The sequence below is a fragment of the Phyllostomus discolor genome, chromosome 6, assembly GCF_004126475.2.
Source record: "Phyllostomus discolor isolate MPI-MPIP mPhyDis1 chromosome 6, mPhyDis1.pri.v3, whole genome shotgun sequence".
Lineage (NCBI taxonomy): Eukaryota > Metazoa > Chordata > Mammalia > Chiroptera > Phyllostomidae > Phyllostomus > Phyllostomus discolor.
Genome location: NC_040908.2, coordinates 21204302 through 21226296, shown reverse-complemented (window position 1 = coordinate 21226296; position 21995 = coordinate 21204302). Strand labels below are relative to the sequence as shown.

The window sequence follows — 21995 nt, the reverse complement described above, 5'->3', positions numbered from 1 at the left end:
ACATCTGAATTATAGGGGTATCAGAAAGAGAAGAGGAAGAGCAACAAGTGGAAAACTTATTTGAACAAATAATAAAGGAGAACTTCCCCAATCTGGCAAAGGAAATAGACTTCCAGGAAGTCCAGGAAGCTCAGAGAGTCCCAAAGAAGTTGGATCCAAGGAGGAACACACCAAGGCACATCATAATTACATTACCCAAGATTAAAATGAAGGAGAGAATCCTAGAAGCAGCAAGAGACAAGGAGGCAGTTACCTACAAAGGAGTTCCCATCAGACTGTCAGTTGATTTCTCAAAAGAGACCTTGCAGGCAAGAAGGAGCTGGAAAGAAGTATTCCAAGTCATGAAAGGCAAGGGCCTACATCCAAGGTTGCTCTACTCAGCAAAACTTTCATTTAGAATGGAAGGGCAAATAAAGTGCTTCTCAGATAAGGTCAAGTTAAAGGAATTCATCATCACCAAGCCCTTATTATATGAAATGTTAAAGGGATTTGTCTAAGAAAAAGAAGACAAAAATATAAACAGTAAAATGACAGCAAACTCAAAATCATTAACAACCACACCTAAAACAAAAACAAAAGCAAACTAAGCAAACAACTAGAACAGGAACAGAACCACAGAAAAAGAGGTCACATAGAGGGTTATCAATAGAGGAGTGGCAGGGAGAGAGAGGGGGGAAAGGTATGGAGAATAAGCAGTATAGATGGTAGGTAGAAAATAGACAGGGGGAGGGTAAGAATAGTATAGGAAATGTAGAAGCTAAAGAACTTATAAGTATGACACATGGACATGAACTAAAGGGGGGGAATGTGGGTGGAAGAGGGTGTGCAGGGCAGAGGGGACTGAAGGGGGTGGAAGTGAGACAACTGTAACAGCATAATCAATAAAATATATTTTTAAAAAAGAATGTTGAGATTTTTTTTAAAGTCATTTTAATTGGATTCAGAATCTGTAACAAATGAATTAAGCTATAATAGTTGCTCAAAATTTGGGGGGTGGGTCAAATCCATGTGAGAAATATTAAAAAAACCTGAAAATTAAGAAAATCTTCCTTCCTTCCTCCCTCACATCCTTCCCTCCTTCACTTTGTCCCCCTAAGTGATTCAGAGAGTAAATCAGTGAATACACTCTATGCATCTGTTCACATTTTTTCTCTTCCTCTCTCCCTTCCTTCCTTTTTTCTTTCCAAAGCCTCAATTTTAAGAAGTGGTCCTTAGTTGTAATAGTGTAAAATAAATATTAACTTTATTTTTATTTCAAACAATATTTTATGCTTTAAAATCTTTCTTAAATTCACTATGTTAGGGTCTTTCATTTTCCCAGACTTGTCATCAGGGAAAGTCAGAGAAACAGGAAGAACACCGAAGGGCCTGTGCTCTTGGACAGTTAGGTATGCAGAGAGCAATTTCACCAGCTGGACACACGGCTCAGGCTGACTAAGTCTGAGCCTAAGCTGGGATTCCAGCAAGTCTGGTCAATTGGCATCAACAGGATGCCATCTGCATGATGTTCTGAGGTGTCTCCTTGAACAGACTCCATCCTAAGAACAGACAGAGCCAGAACAAATCCCAGAGTGATAGGGAAGGCTTGTTTCTGAGGGCCATGACCTACCTATAATTCAAATGTACTCCGGACCCAGCTCCATAGATTCATGCCTATGAATGCCTATGTCTAAGGATCGGAAAAACCAAAGATTTTTAATGATTAACTAAGACACCGGAGTGTAATAGACATGGAACATAAGACTGAGAGGCATTTCTCCCCACCTCCCCACAGAGACCACTTTGTCCTCTTAGCAGCCTGTGGACTGCCACACACCGTGGGCTGTGCGGAGCGAGAGGCCATGGTTCTCGAATGAAGGGCCTGGGACTTGGCAGAAGCGGGGCCTCTCCTCATCAGAATGGGCAGCAACAGCTCAGAGCTGCCACTGCGGCACACACAGGGTATGATGGAGCCCTGCACTCTCTCGGTGTGTCCATCCTGTTAGCATTGGTGGGCTAGGCCCTGTTCAGCCCCATCCCTGGAAATGACGGTAAGATGAAGGTCAGGGGATCATGGGTGGTGTCCTTATCCTTAGGGATCAGGCTTGGATTAGCTGGAAAAGACTATTTGTATAGGAGAGTTCCAAATGTCTTTCTGAATGACAGTGACAATATTGGAGTAGTTGGGAAAAGGCTGTTCTAAACACAGGTATGGCTTGAATCCAAGCTCATGATTTTGTAGGGTGGAGAAAGTCAATGGGAACAAATCAGGAGAATGAAAGAATGGAGAGAGAGATGAGAAAGTAGAAAGTAGTTAAAATAATTGTAGATAAATAATGCTACAAATAGCATAGAAAAATGTGAAGGAAGGGGATGAATAAGGCACATAGGTAGGGAGCTAGGGTAAGGAATACTATTTGAAGGCTATAGAGCTGAATGAGTGAATGCATGGCTTTAAGTCACACACAGCCTCTAGTGGTGTGCTTACCCATCATTTATTTTAAAACCAGTTATTTGCAAATTGTCAAAACAAGCAATATGATAATACAATTACCAACCATAAGAGGACTTTCTGTGATTCAAAGAACTTCAAAGCCTAATTAAAAATTCCAAGGGTATAAATGAAAACATTATTTTATGTTACAAGTAAGTTTTTAATTATTTTTTTCAGAAATAATTTGATGCAATTAACCATCACTATTTGCAAATAAGTATGTTGAAGAAGTTACTAATTTGAGCATCCTTCTTTACTCTCAGGACATGTTTCCTTTTAGCACATCTCTGATTAAAGAATTTAATTTCAAAGCACTGGATATTGTTTATTTTATTTTTACACTGGGAACGAGTCTCTGCTTCCAGGGTCACTTAACATTTATTATTAAATACACATAAAATCAATGGCTGCTTCAAGGAGTATTAAAAGCCAAGTCTTTAGCTGATGTCGCCCTTTGCTTATAGGAGACTATTTTAATATCACTTTTAGATGTAGAACAAAATTAGAAACAAATTGATCTTCAAAACAATTCACAGAAACACATTCCTTTTTATAAAAGCTACTAGCTTTTATAAAAAAGCTCATAGCTAGGACACTGCTCATAATCATAGAGGCTTATCACAGTCTCTCCTTTGTTCAGATGCAAGAATCTTTCCATGTGCTATTGTTCCTCTACTCATTTCACTGGGAGAATTGGAGAGAGCTTTTCAGTAACCTACAACAGTAGTTGTAGCCTAAGTTCTCTTAGGCTTCTCTGTAACCTACAACGTTTCTCAGGTGGTAATCACAGGAAATGGTTTCTGGTGCTTCTTAAATTTTGGCTGTTTTTATTCCATTAGTGAAAGTTATTATTGCATGAAGGAGTGAAATCTTATCAGGAGCGAGAGGCTTTAGAAAATTCTGACTTATTTTATGCCCTGGCTGGCATAGCTCAGTGGATTGAGCGCCAGCTCCGAACCAAAGTGTTGCAGGTTTGATTCCCAGCAAGGGTACATGCCTGGGTTGCCAGCCATAACCTCCAGCAACCACACTTTGATATTTCTGTCTCTCTTTTTCTCCCTCCCTTCCCTCTCTAAAAATAAATAAATAAATAAAAATCTTTAAAAATATATAAAATAAGAAAATTCTGACTTATTTTTTCCCTATCAACATTTTCAGTGAATTGTGTTCACAGGGCTGGATAGTTGAGGCTTGTGACAAAGCAAACTTGAATACCAAAGCAGAGAAAACAAATAATTAAAAAATATCTTGACAAATAAAAATGATATGTTGGCATCAAACCAAGTATTCAGCAAAGGAGAAAGTGTCCTTACTTGTCAAATACCAAAGCCCTAAGCTTTGAGGCAGGAATGACGGATGCATGTGCCGACCCAAATCACGTCACCTCATAGTGTGAGGCAACCTTGTCACCTTCACCTGAACTGCACTTTCTCTCCAGCTTCCTTTATCCTGCAGAACCGGTGTCTTTCGTCTCCTGTGGTTTTCAGTAGTTGATATCCCTCACCCATCACAGTTTCATGATGGAACGAAAGATTTGGTGTTTTTTTTTAAAATCTCAGCAAAATAGCAATTTATGACATTTTTCCAAAAGCCAACGTAGTTCCAAGTTTAACAGTAAAAAGAAAAAAAATCACCAGCAGTTGCTACTTTAGGACTCAAGACATTGTTTTCTAGAGAATTTAATGTCTACAGTTAGGTTCTCTGTTTCAGAGTAAGAATTGCTTTTCAGATGAAAAATCGGGGGTGGAGAAGGCATGTTTGGGTGTGTTAGGGGAGCACCCAGGGTGGAAAAACACTGGGGAGTAACAAGAGGTTCATCTCTCTGGTCAGACAACCAAGGGAGGAGGTAGCTATTCTGAGAACTTCTCAGAGAACGCTGTGCTGACACACCGAGAGTTGGGAAAGGGGCAGCAGCTTCCTGGAGAGACGGAAGATGACAACAGAAACGCTTCTCCAGGGAAGTCGGGACCAGGGTGTGAGTGCAGCTTGACCAACGCTCTGTTCTGATGCTAGAGCTTTACAAGCATTGGCTTGGGCAAAAAGTCCGTTACTTTTTTCCTATATAATAAAAGACACATTTTTCATTTTCACCAATAACTTTATTGATTTGGATATTTTGAGTTTGTCAGCTACTGCCACTACTGGCTTCTAGTGGGTAGAGGCCAGGGGTGCTGCTAAGCATCTTCCAATGCATAAGACAGCCCCACAGCAAAGAATTATTTGGCCAAAATGTCAATAGTACCAAGAAACTTCACAAACCACTTTTTACACATTTGGTCAGTTACAGCACCTTCTCCATATGCTGCACAAATCTTTTTTTTTTTTTTGCATTTCAGTTGTGTTTTTACCTTTCTTGAAATAACGAGCATAAAATGCTCAAAATGTTGCATATTTTCTGCCATCTTCACTATTAAAATGGCTACACAAGAATTTACTAATGTTGGTAACTTTTTTTGAATGCACACTGATATGACAGCCGTCACAACAGAATCTAACAAAATTGTTTCTAATGAAATGAAAGGCAACGAAGCAGTACTGGAATATCTTATGAAAAAAGCAAAATGAACTTTTTGGCCAACCCAATGCCTTGTTACATCACTGCACATGGCAACTCCCTGCCAAGTGGAGCCCAACATCTGCTCCTTTCAACAATGTTGCCTTTAAAGAAATCATCAACAGTTTCTTAGGCTCAGTCACAGATATATTTTGTTTAACGTGGAATGAGTCATTGACAATAGTAAATAGGAAATTTTGGTATTAACATGTCTTCTTGAGGATAGGTTTCCAAGACATGAACAAAGCATTCTGGGAAAAATCTTATTTTCTATTATTACCTCCAGATTAATTTTTCAAAATACAAGCTCATCCTTCATGAGCCAATGACATCCCATTTCCTAAATGAAGCATATGAGTACGACTACAGCCCAAAGATGTAACTCCTACCAACTCCTTTAACTATAGATCAGTTCAAACTATCCTGTTTAACAAGACCCAGAAACAAAGTTGAAGCCTTGGATACACCACCCACAAGGAACTCTTGGGAACCTTAAAGGTGTTGTCCCTCAAAGCCCCACCCTGAATCCTGGATCAGGAAGACAGATTCAGCGTTACCTCCTGTCTTCATGTCCATAGACTGGCAAATGAAGCTCCTTTGTTTCCTCAAAAGTCAGCGCCATGGTATTGGCCACTATGTGCTCGGGCAGCAGACCCTTGTGCAGTAGCAGTCCTAGGTATCGTTGTCTTTACATATTCACATGGCCTTATGATTACACTTACTTTTCCCACTGTTGCTTTATTATGGTAAAATACACATCACATAAAATTACCATCTTAAACCATTTCAAGTATACAGCTCAGGGGTATTAAGTACATTCATATTTTTCATATTTAACATTTTATTTATTTTGCTATTTTCTGATGATACTGATGAGACCAATATCATCAACACTAGAGACCAACATCTAGTTTCTTTTTTGATATTGTTGACGTACATTCATATTCTTGTGCAACCATCACCACCATCTCTCCCCAGAACTGTTCCCATCTTGCAAAACTGAAACTGTATACTCGTTGATCATCAGTAACTCTCTACTCCTAATCATACCTACTTTTGATTTCGTATAAATGGTTTCCTTTGGTCTTATCACTACAACTACATTGTAGCCCCTTGTAAGGAACCGCTATGTATTACTTGTATAGATAGGGTACTTACTGTCAGGCACTGCTCTAAGTGCTTTGCAAATATTAACTTACATAATTATTCATTTTTGTATGCTCCAGAGGGAGACCTTAGGCATTTGTGGAATGAATTTCGGTATCACTTAAGCATTTCCAACTGACTCTGGCTGCTATTCTGGTTGGAAAGTTGCAAAAGGAGCAGGTTACCCTGGGAAAGTGACTTCGAGAATAATCTGACGTTAGGTCAAAAGTTTAAAGAAGCCCTTTGTTTCAGCCACATCTAGGCCAGGTTCCCATTAAGAAAAGCTAAGAGGGAAAGCTACTGCGGGATCATAGACACTATAGGAAATGACTCAACGCAGTCGAAGTTTTCCTTTCTGATGGGACCCTTGGAAGATCCCGTGGAGACTCAGGAGAAGGGTAGACCTAGGCTGATCCGCTCAGGACACACCAAAGCCGCCCGCGCCGGGAGGGGCGGGGCCTCGGCCGGGGCAGGGCTCCGAGGGCGGGGCCCGAGGACGGAGCGGGGCGGGGCGCGCGACTGCAGCGGGCGGCGATGGCGGCGGACGGGGACTGGCAGGATTTCTATGAGTTCCAGGAGCCGGCCGGGACCCTCCACGACCAGGAGAACTGTAACGCGAGCCCCGAGGCCGGGGCAGGGCCCGGAGGAGCAGGCGACGGCTTTGCGGCGCTGGCCCGCAGCCTGGAGGAGAAGCTGAGCCTCTGTTTCCGCCCCTCGGGTCTGGGCGCCGAGCCCCCGAGAGCGGCCGTGCGGCCCATCACCGAGGGCAGCCTGCTCCAGGGGGACGAGTGAGTGCGGGCCGGGCCGGGCCGGGAGCGGGCGGGAGTCTCCCCCTGCCCCTCGCGCCGTCCGCCCTCCGTCCGCAGGCCCCGCCCCGCGCCCTCCTTCCGTCTGCCCGGGCCCCCGAGTCCCCGCCCCTCCCTGCTCGCGCGCCTCCCTCCCTGGGGCAAGCGACCTCGGCGTGCTGAGCGATTTAAACCTGCTCCCTTGCTCCCCATCCTTAAACCTCCGCCCTTGCCCCCCTTTTCTCCTGCCTTGAGTCGACTGTGGTTTGATTTACGAGGAATGTCCTTGTAGAGCCGGTAGTCAGAGGCAGTACGTCCTCGGGCACAGGTGTAGCGGTTCATTCTTTTAACAAGTTATTAAGTGTCCGTTAAGTGCCGGAGGCTGCTTCGCACTGGGAATGCTAGGATGACTGACCCTTGCAAGAAGGGCGCAACCTAGGGTGGGAGCTAGATTTGTAAACAAATATTTGTCTGGGTGTGACAAATGCCCTGATGGATAGATATGTAAAATTTAGGAGATTTAAAAGTATGGGTGGGAAGGAGAGGGGGGAGAATCAGGAAAGACTTGATAGAGAAAGAAGTGTGAAAACTGGATCCCAGTGGTGAGTGGACGTTTGCTGGGCAGGTGCAGAAAGGTTTAGTATTCTAGTTCGAGGATGTAGCACGTGCAGAGGTACCAATGTTGAAGCAGCATTCTGTGGCACAGGAATTTATTGGGTCCACCTGAGAGCCGAGGTACAGTGCAGGCCTCTACAGAGGCAAAAAACTAAGAACTCTGGTTATTAATAGCTGGAATCTCCTAGCCTGGTAGGGAGACCAATGCATAAACAGGTAATTATTACAGAATTATTTAAGTGCAATGATAGGAAATTTACTGGGCTTTATGAGAGTTGGGGAAAGGGGGAGATGGAGTTCCTGGGGGCACTTTATTTAAGCACTTTGAATTGTAATTATAATTTGGTTAGAAAAGGGTTGTGGTTATGTACCACAGTATTACCCCAAAAGGTGGTTTAAAAAAGAACCCAACATGACAGTGAAATAACTTAAGCATGTTGTAATGTCAGGGGGAGGTGCCAAAAAAATCCCAATCCAACATGACAGTGAAATAACTTAAGCATATTGTAATGTCAGGGGGAGGCTCCCCTCGAGAGGCTGAGGGTGAAATTAATGGAATAAATACTGAGGACATGGGTGTGGATGGGTTGTCAGAACATTGGTAGGATGGAGAAGTTAAGAGTTTAGGGAAAAACTCATCCCATGAGACAGAGAAAGATCCATGGGCATAGAAAGGGGCTTCTAGCTTGATGGTCTCCTTCCCTCTGTGAGGCAAATTTATCAGGAGTAAGGCAGGAAGCTTGAGGAGAGGGAGTTGGGAATGAGGGCCTCTAAGTGGCTTAGCAGTAGTTTGAGCTCAGCTGTGCTTGGAGCCTATATCTTTTAATTGGTACCTCTGTGCAGTGTTCAGGTGGAGAGGGAAGAATTTATGTAGCGATTTTATACACACAGATATGCATGTACTCAGTGGCATTATATGACATTTTGGAAATTCTGTTTCCAAAATAAGATAGTAGTGTGTGTATGTGTGTACACACACACATTCATATCATGCATATTTATATACCCTGAATCACTAGACTCAGGACATATTCTGGATTTTAAAATTATATTTATTATGAGTTTGGGTTTATCAAGAGTAACTTCTTAAAACAGTTTGGTAGTTTGTACACAGGTAATTGAAATTCCTTATTTTTGCTTCACCTGCGCTGTTGGGAAAGTAGTGTATTTTAGTCTTTGCTTAAATCTTAAGTTGATATAAGAACTTAAAATTTTTGTTACTCCTGAACATGGTTTTTAGTAGAAGATGCGTTGGTAACATGTGTGACTTGATTCGGGAATGCATAAGAAACTTCAGTCTTTTCCAGGGCTGGGGCTGGCCACCACCCTCATTATCCCCGTTCTACTGCATAAATCTCTGCATTGCTCTTTAGGGTCCATTTCTTGCCCCTTTCACCAGAGAGAGCTGAGAATTCTTTCACTCGGCTACTGCCTTGCCTTTGGGCACTTTATTTAAGTTCTCTGAGCTCCAGTTTTAGTTTTGGTTAAATACAGAGCTTGTACTTAGCAGGTAAGTTTTTACTTTAGAAGGGTCTCGTGTAGGATTTAATGTTGAAGGGACTTTGACCTCTGAAAAGAGCTGTCTTGCCAGTTATTTATGACTGCTTGTAATACTTTATGATAAGGATGAAGGCAATCCAAGTCTTAACTGGAGAATTCTAGAACTCTTCTGACCTTGTTGAGATAGGGGACTATTGATTATCCTTCTCTTTCTTGAAAGATGAAATTCAGTCTCAGTTACTTTTTCTAGGTGGAGTATTCCACTCCGCTTGTCCTTTTATTACATCCTCATATAAGAAGGGGCAAGCAAGCAGTCCCCAAAACTCTGGACTGCTGTCACCTGCTAGAATTTCCTACTTGAATTCCCCACCAGGATTAGATATGTAGTCAGTAATTCAGTATTTGAAAATCTTTTACCTAGGAATATATGGGCCTTAAACCCAGCGCATTTAACAGTCCAGAAGGGTTGCCTCCAATTTGAGCATGTTGGCATTAGAGGAAATTATGATACCAACAGAGAGGGGAATAGGAATGCACCAAGCATATGGGAGACTTGCTGGGTAAACAAGCCAGTTTTCTAGAGCCTTTGGTTTTGCATTTTCACTGAGGCTAGTGTGTGTTCCAAAGCCAAGCATCATGATGGGATTTTGTGTTCTTGGCAGTGTGGTCCCATTGCTTCATCTCTTTAGCAGCACATCCCAATGCATTAAACCAAGTATGTTGCTTCTTTATTTTGAAGCTGGTGGTCTTGCTTTTGTATGCTAATGGCTCACACACTTGAGCATAAACACCACCTAATTATGTAATGGCTTATTCACAATTAGATACTTATTATAAAATTTAGAGTGTTTTTTCTTTATGACGTGTGTGTGTACCTCTAGCTGTTAAGTAGCCTATATGTACAGTGTTTAACTTCAACTAAATTTCATGCCTTTTATATCTTTGAATTCAATTTTTTTTACATACATTGTTGTATTTTATTATGCTGGTTATTACCTTGGTACCTAAACCTGCATTTTGGTCATGAAATTGGCGTTTGCTGTTCTTATCTGGTATGCTTTGGGGCTTTCCTCAATTCAACTCATTGAAATTAATGCTTAGAATAATAGATCTGGGAGGGATGGTCTGTTTTTCTTGTCCCAGCCTCTCATTTTATAGAAGGGAGGCTAACACACAGAGGGATTAAAAGACATGACCACAGACTCATTGTTTGAGGAAGAATGAAGACCAGAGGGTATGTTGCCTGAATTTTAGTCACGTGCTCTGTTGCCTCATCAGAATGTTTGATAATAAGGTGGCATAACTGCATTGAATGCAACTCGCGTGCATTATAATGTGAACTTCTTTCCCCTTTCATTTTGTCAGTTTCAGTCCTTAATCATTATGTTACAAATTAGATGTTAAACCTTGATCTCACATTACAACTGAGTCATTTTTCCCAAAAGGATAACAAACCTTTAGTCAGATGATTTACTCTGTGAAATGGTCTAGGTGTTGGGACCTGTAGAAGAAAATGAAGTGTACAGCACAGTGTACCATTTACTGCTAGGTTGGCTCTGGAAACATGACTCGACTTCCCTGTGCTTCAGTTTCCTTGTGTGTAAAGTGAGAATAGTAATGCTTCTTCATAATACTGTTTCTGAGACTTAAATGAGTTAATATATAAATTGTTTAGAGTAGTGCCTGGCCCATAGTACCAGTGGAAAGGGTCAGTTGTCGACCTGGAAGAGTTTCCCATTTCACTTCACCTTCCCACAGGGCTTCTTGGCGGCCTAATTCTATGATTTTCATTTAGTCTTCTTTAGGGGGCGATACTTTGTTGATGTTTTTTTTTTCTTTGATATTTTTTGTTTTTCTTTCACTACAGTACTGGGTATTTATTGAGTAGAAGACAGATAGAACGTTAACTTTCATTGACTACAGTTTTCTTCTTGTGAAGGATTTGGAATGCCCTGACAGATAACTACGGAAATGTGATGCCTGTGGACTGGAAGTCATCCCACACCAGGACCTTGCACTTGCTTACTCTGAACCTCTCGGAAAAAGAGGTAAGTTAGGAATCTAACCAGTCGTTTCTCAGTTACTGATTCTGATAATGGACTAAAAAGGAGCATTTTTTAAAAGATTTTATTTATTTATTTTTAGAGAGGGAAGAGAGGGAGATGAGAGAGAGAGAGAGAGAGAGAGAGAGAAAGAAACAGAGAAACATCAATGTGCGGTTGCTGGGGGCCGTGACCTGCAACCCAGGCATGTGCCCTGACTGGGAATCGAACCTGTAACACTTTGGTTCGCAGCCTGCGCTCAATCCACTGAGCTACACCAGCCAGGGCTAAAAAGGAGCATTTCTGATAAACCAAAATTCATGAGTTGCCTCTTACTTCCAGGCTTGCAGCAGTTGGGCTGGCCCTCTATTACTTGCTATGGTCCATTTTCTAGCACATTCCTCCAATCCTTCCCTAGCACACACTCGCTTTTTTACGTTTAGCTAAATTTTCATCACCTGTGTATGAGCATCAATGACCAGCATTTTCTTTCCCATCTTAAGTAACACAATTTTGATATGTCAAGAACACTCAGTGAGAATCCTAGCCTTTACTTTAATATACAGGGTATGGCAGAAGTAACGCCATTGAGTGTGGTCGGTAGGGTACATGAATGTCTCGCACAAGATGGACAGCAATTTGAACATTTCACCTAAAATGTCATGTGTGCTTGAGTATGGTATTGTTACATTACAGAATCACATGCTGATGATTTTGCGATAAAAAATTTTTACGTAATAAAAGAGGGGCGTTATTTTTGCCACGCTGAGTGCAATCATGTGCTGCTTAGCAATGGGGGTATGTTCTCAGAAATGTGTTTTAGTGATTTCCTTGTCATGTGAACATTGTAGAGCATACTCACACAAACCTAGGTGGTGTAGTCCACTGCACACCTAGGCTGTGTAGCGTACCCTATTTGTTACTCCTAGGCTACAAGCCTATATAGCACGTTTACAAAACAACACAAGATTAAATCAAGTGCAAGAGAACGCGAGGCAATCAAGACACACAGTAAATATGAGACATACAAGGTAAAACATGGCATGGGGGGGCTCCGCCCACAGGCCCCCTCTCCCCCACCCGCCACGTGTGAGGATGAGAACAAGTCTACCAAGACACTATCTGCTTGGGGAGGAAAGGTGGCCACTGTCTCAAAGAAGAAGGGCCAGGAGCTTGTTCCTCAATGGGCTTTTATTGGGTTCATTTTCATAGGAATACAGGGCGTATAAATAAAGCTCATCAATCATTGTCAGGCAGTAATGATCAAACAATATACATTCAAAGAACTATGAGGGCTTATTCTGAGTCACGGTCAGATAGCTAAAGGGCCATAAAACTTTGGGGAAACAAACTCATTTCATATTGGACTCTTATCATTTAAATTGAGGGTATCAGCAAAACAGGTTTCACATGATTTTATGCCTTCTTTCTTAGGCCTGATCACCCCAGGGAACCTGTCCTTTCCAGCACATGGCCATCCCCACCTGTGGCATTGTTTTAGGATTAAGTCAGGCAGGGGAAGTAAGGCAACCAAGAGATGAGGAGACTTCTTGCAGACAGAATGGAGACTCAGGCTGTGTCAAAGCTGAGGGGCGAGGGTCCATCACCCCTTTTTTCCGTAGCCCCCCAAGTCCTTCCCTGATGACCTCCTCATGACCATGTCTGTCTTAGGTCGCCCCTCCTTTGAGGAATCTTACCCATCATTGGCTAACTGGTCATCCATTGGGGGCCAGGCAGGGTGAAGTAAAGGGGCAGAGGCGGTGCCCCTGCCAGGGAGATAAGCTTTGTCTCCTCAGTGGCTTAGGGTCCCAAGGTCTCTCAGCCTTAGCCTTGGGGGGCTCCCAACAATGGCACACAGATTGATTTACAGCAAACATTTATAGATAGAAGGGAGGTACTCTAAAATAATGATAAAAAGTATGCTATAGTAAAAACATAAGCTAGTATCCTCATTGTTTGTTATCATAATCAGGTATTACATACTGTGCATAATTGTACGCACTGTACTTTTATATGACTGGCAGCACAGTAGGTTTGTTTACGCCACTGCAACCACCTGAGTACTATGCAGTGCGCTAGGTGTCACTAGGCAGTAGGAGTTTTCCAGCTGCATTATAATCTTCGGGGACCACTGTGGTGTGTGCGGTTAGTTGTTGACCCAAATGTTGTTACGTGGCATGTGCCTGCGTTGAGGGTACTGGAATATCAGCCGAGTTTACTTTTTGATGCATTTAATGACTTGCTGGATACAGCATGTTGCCTATAGACTGTATTAGTGTGAATATTGGGGAACTTTAAAAAGACATTTCAGTTCTTGGCTTTTAAATGTATTCTTGGCCAACTGAGGCTGCTTTGGTGTTGTAAAGTGAAGATGCCTTGAGTAAGGAAAATGAGCACAAGTGATGGGGTGGCAAGGGGGACAGAACAGGGAAGAGAATTGCTTTAAGTGGAAAATTGCACTGCTGTTTAAAGCTGATGAGGATCGTAGCCAAATTATGTCAGTTTCAGGGCCTGACTGTTGTGAGTTCCTTATCAAATAACAGTGTAAGCCCATGCCAGATCTTTTGGCATGCTCTATATTTCATTAGTGTATTTGCATAATTACTGGGAGTTTAATGCAGTAGGCCTGTTAGTATTTTAAATAACATTGTTAATGTTTTGTGAACATGATTTTCTTAAATATGTGATTCAGAAAAGAATGGCCTCATTATTTTCTAGTAAAATACAGAATTCTGACTGTATTTCCCAGTAGTCTAGTAGATACAGAATTTGCACTGTTTGTTCTAATTATTAACCCCATTAAGCTGTTTTGCAGACTGAGCTGACATACGTGTGATGAAAAGGAATGCAACAAAATATCTTATCCTCTGTCTTTTGTTTACTGAGATCCTAGCTATCATTTTGGACTTCGTTCAAGTTTCCCTTCCTCTTTGAAGCTTCCTATTACTGGTTTAGCGTTTGCTGATCTCATGGAATTATACAATTCTAGAGTTGGAAGGGACATTAAAGGACACTTAATCCAACCTCTCACTTGGGGGGAATCCCCATCTACAGCCTGTCTGACAGATGGTAATTTAGCCGTGGCCTAAATCCTTGCAGGGAAGGAAAAATGTGCTTCTCTCCGTGGGAGTCTGTTACACTAGGTGTGAAAACCTGACTGAATTTGTATGTTCCATAGGATTTAGCCCCATTGCCTCCTGGGTGCCAGTCCCCACAGCCCTCTGTCCGTGTCTCAGATCACTGCTGTGTTCTCTTATTAATCATGTGTTTCTGGGTCTGTCATTGGATTGCGACCTCCTGGTACGTATTTTTGTATCTGTCCCTTTAGTAACTACCACTGTGCCTGGCGTGCAGTCACGAGTGTTTGTTTACCTTCTGGAAGCATTCTTCGGATTATCCCGAATGTAAAACGAGGCCTGTAGGAAATTATCTTGGCAACCGGAGAAGAAATTTGATGGGTCTTTAAGGCATCTAGTGCAGTCCAGATTTTTCCACGGGCACGTTTTTTTCCATGTGAGGCAGTTCTGTTTTCACGGAGGGAGACAGCCTCACCAACTCCGTGTCTGACCCTGGCACAGGAAGGAGTGGTGTTTGGAATGCTTGGCAAAGAGAAGGCGCATTGATGCCGAATGGGAGGGTGAATAATGATACCCATGACAGGCAAGGTTAGTTTTCAAAGCCTGAAAGGGATTCCAGCCCTTAACATATGCCCTGTCCGTATGGAATGGCCTTGGCTCCCTCCCTGGAATGAAGATCTGGGATCATTATTCTGTTGTCATGGAAATTTATTCTTACGGCTTACTGGTATCACTCATGTGTTTTGACAATAGCTGTAAACTGCTTCCCAATCCAGGGCCTTTGTTGATCATGCTGATGTATAGAATGCTTCTCAGTCCTTTGCCTTAGGGACATGTCCTGTGTCATCTCCTTCCCCCTACCGTGGGCTTTTCTTCAAGGACTTTAGCTTTGTTGATGCACCTTTATATCTTTAAGAGTAGAAATGGCAAGAAGATAATAACATCTTCCTTAGGAATAATTTTCAAATTAAAGCTTTTGTTTGTCTATAAGGTACAACTTGTCTATGGGGGAAAAATTAAGCAAAACTGTGGTCTTCAAGTTGCAACACAGAAGAGTGATGGATGGTATTGAAATTTCAGGATCAGTGAAGTTAATGTGTGGTCTATTCCACATCATCCGTACCCCATTATGGTCATATTGTGGGATTTTTCTTCTCCACTTCTTCAGTGTTGAAATCAAGTGTCCTCTCCCATCAAGAGCCTAATCTCTTGACCTTTCTCCTTTCTTATTAAAAGCAGAGCTGCCCTAGTTGAAAAAGTATAGTAGAACTGTAGGACTTACCATGAAAAAGAAGCCTTGCCCTGCTTATCCCCTCTTTGGTTTCTGCTCATCAGAGGCAACCACTTTCACCTGCTTCACCTATTTCTGCAACAGGTAACATATGCATATCATTTTATAGGATTTTATTTTTTAATTCTAGACTTTATCCACTTATTCTACCCAGAGGATGAAGGTTTAGCTCTCTCATAGCCCTCCCTCCAACCCCAACTCCGTAGCCCTCACAAGAACGTCCCCTTCCCCTATCTTTCCAATATAATCATATCAAAATATCTGGTTAACTTAATCTTCACCACTTACATTGACTATTTAAATATTCACAGTTGACCCATTTTACTACATTTAAATTTTCACTTGTAACTTTTTCTTATGGTAATAATGATTTCCTTTTGTGACCCGGTTATTGTTGGATCACTAATTCAGTCTCAACAGAGCCGTAAGACTCATTTTAGAGATTGAAGTGCACTGGATGACCTGTCAGCCTCTCCCTGCGCTCGCTCTTTGTCCTGGCGGCACCTTCTGCCTTCTGCGGTTAGCGGTTCTCACCTGCACAGTCGCTCTTCGGTTTGGCTCACAGCGTCATTCTGGGATCTTCACTGTCGTTACGAGGATTCCCCTCACCTCTTCCACATGCTAGATCCCACATCTTCTTTTTGGTTTCCTTCCCAGTTTTAATGGAACATACCCTGCAGTAGCTTTCGGAGAAGGGCACGTGAGAGGTAAATTTGTTGAGAACTTGAATGTCTGAAAATGTCTTTATTCTAAGTCCCCACCGAGTCGTTAGTTTAGCTAGGATTCTAGGGTGGAACTAATTGAAATGAGGAAATTACCAATATATTGATTGTTTTCTACCTTCTGTTGTTGCTGTTGAAAATGCAAGCGACATTTTGATTCCTGATGCTTTTAATGTGATAGGCTTTTTCTCTCTGGAAGATTTTAGGTTCCTTTTCTCGCACAGTGTTCAGAAATTTCATGATGGTGTGCGGAAGGCCGTGGCCAGGCCCTCCTAGGCTGGTGGTGCACTAAGAAATAGAATGGGGAGATGCACCCACCATCACTGTGGTACAGCATGGAGGTGCAGTGGGCAGGAGCCGGTAGATTCTGGAGTGCCGGCTTGGCCCCTCCCCCAACCTGAGGTCACGAAAGGCAGCACACCCGTGTTCCTTCACCTGTCTCGCCCTGCTTCCTCCTCTGTGGGCTGTGCTCACTGTGAAACTTCCCACAATCCTGTAGGTGGATGTAGGGACCTACAGTATTCAGTTGTGTCCTCAATTTTATGTATATCCTCTGTGTTGATAAATAAAATACTTTCCCAGGTCAAATACAGTTTTTCAGATTACTCGCTATGTCGTAGAAATACATGGTTACGTCTTACACAGCTCATTGCTGCCCGCCTGTCCTTTGGGAACTCAGTGTGTGCTGCCCCTTCCCGAGGCACTGAGTTCTAATTATGGTTCTTTCATCGTCTGAATAGTCATGTCACATTACCTCTTGTGCGGTGCATTTTAACCTGCTGAGTTTCCCAGGTAAGGTTTTTACAATGAGTACTAGCACTAAACTCGAAGTCATTATTAAGGGGGCTGTTTATATTGGTGTGGGCAGATTTAGGGGACACCACCAAGGCCTGGTGTGATACCCTGAGGCTGGCAGTAGCAAGCAGTACTAGTGGCACTTGACATAAAGAGTGAAAGGAGGGAAGAAGTCACCAGAACCCAGCGAGAGCAGCTGTAGGGGAGAGGGCTACTTGCCAGCAGCTGCAGCCTTTGGCAGTCTTGGCAGCAAGGGAGGCGGCGGAATACATGCCCAGCCCTCACCTTCCCCCCTTCCAGCCTCCTGCCAGTGTCTACCAGCGGTGTTGAACCTAGCTGGAAGCTGGAAGTCAGGGCATCCTCTGATGTAGTCCATAAAGGTCAGCCTCCCGGGGCACAGAGCAGTGTGGAAGATGGAGCTCTGGAAAATCTGCAACACAATTAGGTTTGAACATATTTTGCAACACAGACTATTTTTTGGAAGAAATGTTCCACTGAAAGGGCTAAGTGTGACCCTCATGTTCCTGTCCGCCAGGGAGGTCATTACGTCTGTTTTACTCCAACTGTTAGAAGTTAGTTTGCAAATAACTAACTTTATGTTTTCTGTGGAATGTTAATATATACCAGTCTTACTACTAGATTGTTAACTACATGACATTTGCCACCTACCCTGCCCATTACCTCTCCCCCCATTTGCTTTAATTCCCTGCAACTTCCTAACACCCTATCCCTGTATTTTCATGCTTATCAGTCAGCTTCTTAGCACCCTTCCCGTGGAGAAAACAGCTAAGTGTGTGTCTGTAGGAGATGCTCGCAGCCCCTTAGCAATGTCGTATTTATTCTGCAGGGTCCGGCAGAGGTAATGCCATTGAGTCTAGTTGGCAGGGTATGTGACTGTCTCACATGAGATGGACAGCAATTTGAACATTTCAGCTAAAATGTCATATGGTGTGCTTGAGTGTGATATTGTTATGTTGCAGAATTACATGCTGATGATAAAAGATTTGGTATAAATTACCAACGTATTAGAAAGGGGCTATGCCAGACCCTGTGCATTCCTCTCGTGTCTGTTGGAGGTGACTATGTAAAGTGCTTTACAGAGCAACTGTGATAACCTCTCTCGCTGGAGGAGAGTGCTCAGCCGATGCTTTCCCCAAAGACACTTTGACTTTATTGCGATCAGAAGGTCCTGCTTGTAATAGTGGGTTATTTTGTTTTTAGGTAAGTGACAGCTTGCTCTTCGATACATCAGACGAGGAGGAGTTGAGAGAACAGCTGGACATGCACTCAATCATCGTCTCCTGTGTGAATGAGGAGCCCCTCTTCACTGCAGATCAGGTACAAGGGAGAATCCCATGAACTGAAGGAAAAGGGAACTTGGGCTGAAAAATGATTTCTTACTGTGGTAACAAGTGGTGGGTTGTGGGAGTTCACTTGTCTTTCCAGTACTTCCTGCTTATGTAGGCTCCCCAGTTGGCTCCTGCCCAGAGAGGGGAAGAAAGGATGTCACCTGAAGCAGGTGGGATTGTGCTAGCTGGACAGATTTTCCAGTATAGACAGTGTCCATGATCAGCATTGTTAGAACAGTACAACCAGGTACTTAGGGAGTGTTACTTACAGGGAAGTCAGAAAAAAAATTGTGATTTTTATTAGTTCTTTAGATTTAGCCAGACATGGGCCCTCTGTACTATGTGTGTGTAGAAATTACCCAGTTTCTCTCAAACCTATGCGAAAATCATTAGTGCTTATTGGGTGTACATACTGTGTCCTGGAGGAAGAAGTGAGCATTATTCCTGTGGAATGCTCTGATAATGCCAACCCTGTGTTCATGCAAAGCCAGTTGAGTCAGCTTTCTCATTTTCTGAATGCTCTTCCCACTTCTGCTGTGTTGTCCAAATGTGATGCAAGAACTGCTTCCTGAAATAAAACGTTCACGGCTGCTTGGCCTGTGACGTCTGCCGCACTATATTTTTAGGCTGGAAAATAAGGTCAGTAAAGAGATATATTGTGGTCAGGTTGGGAGGGGTACATTTTGAAATGTGTCATTTTGATGCTCCTTAGTTATACTCGAAGTTAGATTGCTCTAGGCCTGGGAAAAGGGAGGTGCTTACAAAGCAGGACAAGAGCTTAGGAGGCTGAGTGGGGGTGAGCGAGATGTTCCAGGGAAATGTGTGACCCTGAGAAATCATTGTCTCCCCAGTAAATGGCCTGAATGCCAGGAGATATCCCTGCTTTTAAGACTTAGAGATACAATTGTGTGGCCTGTATCAGGTGCCTCATTTTACTGTTCTTTAGTGCCTAGTTTTGGAAAATCTTATTACTAGTTGACATAATCCCTATCTCCTTCAGGTTTACTTTTGTTTCTCCTCATTGTAAGTGTTACATGTTATGCTTGCTGATTCACATTGTATTTTTTCTAATAGTTTTTTTTTAACTAAGGTCTGTTTTTTCTAACTACTGGAATTTTTCTGGTTTTCCTTAAATTTCCTCTGAGGTCTATATCCTTCTCAACTTTCGAAATCTGGACCAGGACAAGATGCTATTGTAAAACTTGAGCAACATTGCATATGACAGTAGATCATTGTTTAAATGAAGGCACATGTATTTCTGAAATTTTCCTGCTTTCGTACAGCTTTTTTTAAGCTTCCATATTTTGAGTAATTTTTGAATAGCCCTTCATCTTCCATTGAATTAATATATGAAAAATTTTTTCTGCTGTTAAAAGAGAATTTTGCTGCCATTGAGGTAATTTCTTGCTTTATATGTGACTTTTTGTATTATTGTGTTTTCTAAATTTTATGTCAGTTTGACTAAATGACTTCACACTGAGCACTTGCTTGGGTATACATTTTCTGTCCTTTACGTCTGTGTAACTGTAACAATGGTCTGCTTCTGGCGCGTCTGAAGTAGATTACATGCGTGTTTATAGCACCGTTGCTCAGAGTTGCCAGATCTGATAGGGCCTGCTGAATCACGATGGCTGGATTGAATCACATCTATTTAAGTTTGTATTTAGTATATTGTAAATTCTTTTGGATAAACTGTGTTTCCTCTTACAGTCGAGATTTGATCATTCAGAGCGTGCACTCCGCACACTGTTGATTAATGGAGAATCCGGTGTGATTCTTCTCTGGCTGCCTCCTGAGTGCTGTGTCCCAGAGGGGCCGTTTTCCACGTGCATGTGATTAACAGTGGTGTGTATGTTTTGGAAGGTCATTGAAGAAATTGAAGAAATGATGCAGGAATCGCCTGACCTGGATGATGATGAAACGCCCACACAGTCAGATCGACTTTCGATGCTTTCCCAGGAAATTCAAACTCTTAAGAGGTCTAGTACAAGCAGTTATGAAGAGAGTAAGAAACCTTACTTAAATCAGTGCTCTTTGTGCTTTTTTGTATATTTTAAACGTAACAATGTGCCTGCCACCAGAAGTCTTGGATCCTCACTGGCTGGGTCGAATGCCTTTCCCCACCATCCAGTAACACTCGGGACATGTTTTGGTCAGGGACGGTGTCACATTTGCCTCTGAATCCTGTGTCAGCTCGGGCTGCTGTAACCAAGTGCCAATGGCTGGGCGGCTTAAACAGGAGGCTGGAAGTCTGGGGTCAAGGGTTCGGCAGGGCTGGTTTCTGCTGAGGCCTCTCTCCTTGGCTCGCAGACGGCCGTCTTCTGTCTGTCCTCACGTGGACTTTCCTCCGTGTGCGTCTGGGCCCTGATCTCATTCTGTAAGGGCCATCGGTCACATTGGGTCAGGGCCCACCCTCATGACCCCATTTCGACTCAGTTCTGTCTTTGAAGACCCTCCTCCCAAACAGTCGCTTTCTGAGGTACGGGGAAGAGGAATTCGGCGACGTCCGGCCTCTCACCTGAGGGAATGGTGAGAAAAACCGAACTGGGGTTTCAGTGCATATTCTTCCCCTTCATCCTCACCGTCTTAAAACTCACGCTTCGGGCTCTGTGGTTAAACATGCATTTAGTTTAGTTCTTTCGAGGGGACTTCTCTCTCCAGATTTGCGCCAGAACTCTGTTACACTGCGTGTGATTTCTTGTCCGCAGGTGGTTGCTGTGCTGTCTGCTCTTCCCCATGTTTGGGTTTTCCTTTGTGTAATTTTTAAAGTCTTGACTGAAGTATAGTTTATGGGATGATTGCTTTAGACAAATAAAAAAATTGTTATACTTCTCAGCAATTTGAGAAGTAACTGTGCCCACCCAGCCCCACTTAGACCTGCCCACCAGAAGTTTTAGGATTCTGAGATCACAAACAAGTTAATTGCCTAGAATATGGTTTTGCTCTGTAGCTTGAAACACCCTCTTATCCTTCCTTGAAACATGTTGTCTTATTGTCTGCTGTGCTTTGCTTTCGGTCACAGGAGTAAAAAGGCTCTCAGTATCTGAATTAAATGAACTCCTGGAAGAAATTGAGACTGCCATTAAGGAATACTCTGAAGAGCTGGTGCAGCAGTTGGCCTTGCGAGATGAACTAGAGTTTGAAAAGGAAGTGAAAAACAGCTTTATTTCTGTTCTCATCGAAGTGCAAAACAAACAGAAAGAGCACAAAGAAACAGCCAAAAAAAAAAAGAAACTCAAGAATGGCAGCTCTCAGAATGGGAAGAGCGAGAGAAGTCATATGCCGGGCACAGTAAGTGATGATTTGCAGGAGGCATGGCCCAGTGGAGACGGTTTCCATGGTAATCCCAGCACTCCAGCCAGGAGCGGTGGGCTGGCCTCCATGTGCAGGCCAAGTGGGGTGGGGTACTGCTCAGCAGGGTGCTCAAGGGATTCTGTTCAAGAATACCACCGTGCTCAGATCCTTCAGAGAGGAGTGTTTGTGGTGGCGGCACCGTGGTTATCGGGGTAATTCGGTACCGAAGTGTTTAGGAGGGCAGTAAGTAGAAGGAAGAGGCAGAAAAATCAAGGGGGATGTCTTAAAGGAAAAAGCTTTAGAAGTGACCATTTTAATACGTCAAAATGTTATTAGTGCTTATTTATGTTTG

At 42.9% G+C, this 21995-nt stretch overlaps 1 protein-coding gene across 2 annotated transcripts in view; it reads left to right on the top strand.

Annotated features, from left to right (window-relative positions):
• Positions 1-6670: 6670 nt before the first annotated feature.
• FEZ2 (fasciculation and elongation protein zeta 2) overlaps positions 6671-21995 on the top strand; it is a 38121-nt gene continuing 22796 nt past the window's right edge. For both annotated transcript variants that reach the window (XM_028515761.2, XM_028515760.2), the window contains exons 1-5: positions 6671-6961; positions 11013-11121; positions 18222-18338; positions 20213-20354; positions 21372-21640. In XM_028515761.2, the coding sequence (XP_028371562.1) occupies positions 6708-6961; positions 11013-11121; positions 18222-18338; positions 20213-20354; positions 21372-21640 (891 nt within the window). In that variant the 5' untranslated portion in view covers positions 6671-6707. The remainder of the gene's footprint in view (positions 6962-11012; positions 11122-18221; positions 18339-20212; positions 20355-21371; positions 21641-21995) is intronic.